At 56.1% G+C, this 3521-nt stretch overlaps 1 protein-coding gene across 1 annotated transcript in view; it reads right to left on the bottom strand.

Moving 5' to 3' along the window:
- Nucleotides 1-1010: 1010 nt before the first annotated feature.
- The window catches only part of mapk2 (mitogen-activated protein kinase 2), a gene marked incomplete at both ends in the record, with an annotated part of 5369 nt that continues 2858 nt past the window's right edge, over nucleotides 1011-3521 (bottom strand). The window contains 2 exons of the mRNA XM_002954321.1: nucleotides 1011-1477; nucleotides 2110-2290. Of these exons, the coding sequence (XP_002954367.1) occupies nucleotides 1011-1477; nucleotides 2110-2290 (648 nt within the window). The remainder of the gene's footprint in view (nucleotides 1478-2109; nucleotides 2291-3521) is intronic.

Raw genomic sequence — 3521 nt, 5'->3', positions numbered from 1 at the left:
AACTTGAGAACCCCCGCTGAGGCTGCCGACGCTGTACCGCTGCTGCTGCTGTTGCTGCTGTTGCTGCTTGTTTTGCTGGTACAGGTGGTAGAGAGGCTGTTCCTCGCGGGAGATAGAGTGCTGCTGTTGCTGTTGTTGTAGCATATGCGGGGGCTGTAGCTGCTGGTGCTGCTGCTGCTGCTGGTGCTGCTTCCTGGAAGGTGCGGCGTCAACAACGCCGCGATGCATACCGTTTCCCATCACCTCCTCCACATCCTCTTGCCGATGCCGTACCTGCCCCTGCCGTACCTGCCGTACCTGTTGTTGTTGCTGCTGCTGCTGCTGCTTCACAGGCTGCTGTCCGCCTCCACCATAACAACCCACCGCAGCGGTGTCCATCATCCCATCCAAGTTGCTGCTATCATTGTCGTACATGTACGGCTGCTGAGGGCGAGGTGCTGCCATTAGTGCTGCTGTTGCCGCCCCGCTACCCGCCGCCGTCGTCGTCGTACTCCCCGCCGGCGCCGTCGCCCCCGCCGCCGTGACATGCTGCTGCGTATTGCTGCTGTTACTGCTACTGCTGCTGCTGGTAATGGCAGCTGTAGCGCAGGATGCCATTCCGGTGGTCTTGTTCGCCCCTGCCGCCCCTGCTGCTGTTCCTACTGCTGCTCCTACTACTGCTGCTGCTGCTGTCGTTGTCGTCGTCGTTGTCGGACCCGATGCGACGTACTTTGCAGCCTCCGCCTGGAACTCCGCCACCCATTCCTTGGGAAGCGAGCAGGAGGGGTAGATGCGGGAGCCCCCCGGGCCCCGAGTGGGAGCAGCGCCTTGTACGACATGGCATATGATACACAGCGTGGGGGTCAAGACCGGGGTTTTAGGGTGGTACCAAGGTTTTTTCAAGAGTTTTTCATGATTTCAACGTAGTTCGTTGTGGACAGTTAGTGATAGTGAAGTAAAATTGTCCCTTTACTAAGGGACTACACAATGGGACCCGCGTGAAGAGTGAGGTGGGTTTTTTTGCATGACCATCATGACTTGATTCCCACCCACCCCACCCCATCCCCCTCCTCACCCGACTTTCTACCTTCATGCACCCTCCCTCCTTTATCACCGCCTCCCCTCTTTAACCTTTCTGCTCGCCATTCGCCAGTGGTTCGTCTTCCTAACCCGGCCCTTTTTACCCCACCCCACCCCTTCCCCTCCCCCTTCCCCTCCCCCTCCCCCTCCCCCAAACCAGCAAACTCAAAAGCACACACACCTCCGGCCTCCAAGTGCGCAAACTGCCGTTTGAACGACTCCAACGCCGACGGGTAGTGGAAGTTGGGACGAGCAGTTCCGCCTGCCAGATACGCCGCCAGCATCTGAGGATGGTATTCTAAGATCTCCCGGTAAATCAACTCCCGTACATCTTCCAAGGTGAGTTTGCGGCGGTCAAACTCAAAGGCCATCTTGCTGAGGGGCTGGGCCACGGGCTCGCGGGCCAGGCAGTGAAGACCTGCGCGAGTAAATTGCGTGCGTATGTATGTATGTATGTATGTATGTATGTATGTATGTATGTATGTATGTATGTATGTATGTATGTATGTATGTATGACTTAGATTACACTGTGGGCCGCGAGAGCCGGCGGCCGAAGCCGAAACACAGCGCAAGGGTCGGGAGCACACAGCACAAGTCGGTTAGTCTTGTGTGCTCCCGACCCCGACTCAGACTGCCAACACTCTACGCAGCCACTCCGCAGCCCCTCCATCCGGGGGGGATGGCGCTGCAGTGAATACACCACGAAGGGCTCTCAGGTCCCGCTAGAGTGAGTCCACAAGTCTCAGCTAGGGCAAAGTCAAAGGCTCTCTGAAACAGCCCCCCCAAAACACAACCAGCGACACAGGGAAGAAAAACCCGAACATATGTATGTATGTATGTATGTATGTATGTATGTATGTATGTATGTATGTACGTATATATGTATGTATGTACGTTGGTGGGAGAAGCGGGAGGGGGAAGGCATGGGGAGGGGAAAATTGCAGAATGGATGTGTGGGCGGGTCGGCGGCTGTCGGGTGCCCACCGCCGGGGTCCTCCCCCTCCTCCTCCCCCCTCCCCCTCCCTCCCCCCCCCTGCCCCGGACCCCACCAGTAAAGTACGGATCCGCCAGCGCCTCCTCCGCCGTGGGGCGCTCCGCCGGGTCGAAGGCCAGCAGCCGCCGCAGCAGCCGAAGAGCCCCCCGATCGGCCCGGGGGAAGTGCAGCTCGAAGGGTATGCCGGGTTTCGGACACATGTTGAGCAGGAAGCGGCGAGCCTTCTCGTTGCGGACCTGCGGGTGAGGCGGATGGGGGCGAGGGGGGGAGATGTGCGCGAGGGAGGGAGAGAGGGAGAGAGAGAGGGGGGAAAGACGAACCACACGCGATTGAAGCTGCTGCCAGGGCAAGATAGTAGCAACCGAAAGAACTGACCGAAAGGCGTCCGTGGCGAGTGTGACGACTGTAACCTCGGGATGACGACTGTAACCTCGGGATGAAGAATTGACGTAGATGTTGGAAGTCCTACCTAAGCCGCCAGAAATATTATAGCCAAACCGTAAACTAGATGGTGTAGAAAAAGTAGTGAAGGCGGCGAGAAAAAAATTGTGCTGACGTAAAAGTGGCGTAAAGTTGCTGGCCAGGAGAGAAAGCTGCATTGCTGATACTGAAAGGCTGCCGGTATGCAAGTGCTCCTCCCAACCCCCCAAAAAAACTAGAACGCGCGACTGACCCGACCGACCCAAACTAAACTATTCCGGCTAGCCTACCGACGCCAACGCGAAATACCAAAGAAGCTCGAACAACCTTATGGACTCACCTGGCCAGGCCGCCGAAGTAGTGGCAAAAGGCACATGCAAAAACAAAAGGGTAACAAAGAGGTGAGGCGGGTGCGATAAAGGACAAGGGGACATGCAAATGCTGCTGAGGAATAGTAGTAGCTGGCTGGCTGATTTGAAATTTTGACTGAAAAGGGAAATTTAAGGAAAAGGAAACGCTTAAGGAAGGAAACACAAAGCGAAGTGTCGTACCGGATGAGGGAATGATGACGCAATGAACAAAAAGCAAAACAGGGTGAAAGCAAATTGGGAAGAAATAATAAAGGAGAGAGGGGGGGGGAAAGCGTGTGTAACGCGCGCGCGCCCGCGCACACGCACGCTCTCACGAGTCAAGGCTTTGCCATGCGAGTTGTCGCGCACTGAGCCTGAGACACGAAGCAAGTCTGTTTGTGTATGCGTGTTTGTGTATGTATGTATGTACGTATGTATGTATGAATGTATGTATGAATGTATGTGTGGTTTTAGTGTAGTGTAATTTGGGGGCTGCGGGAGAAAGGTGGTGGGGAAGAGGGTGGCTTGACAGGGGGAATTGGCGGATGCGTTTTGTCGTACCATGCCGAGCAAAGCAGACCCCACTTTCCCTGCCCGCGTCAAGAAACCCTCAGAAGCCCCCACACTTACGAAGTAACCCAGCCGCGTGACAAAAAAACCCAATCCCTCTTTCTCCCCCCCCAACCCCCAAATTACA

This window comes from Volvox carteri (assembly GCF_000143455.1).
Source record: "Volvox carteri f. nagariensis unplaced genomic scaffold VOLCAscaffold_42, whole genome shotgun sequence".
Lineage (NCBI taxonomy): Eukaryota > Viridiplantae > Chlorophyta > Chlorophyceae > Chlamydomonadales > Volvocaceae > Volvox > Volvox carteri.
Note: the sequence above shows the minus strand (reverse complement) of the source record. Positions and strands in the feature narration are given on the sequence as shown.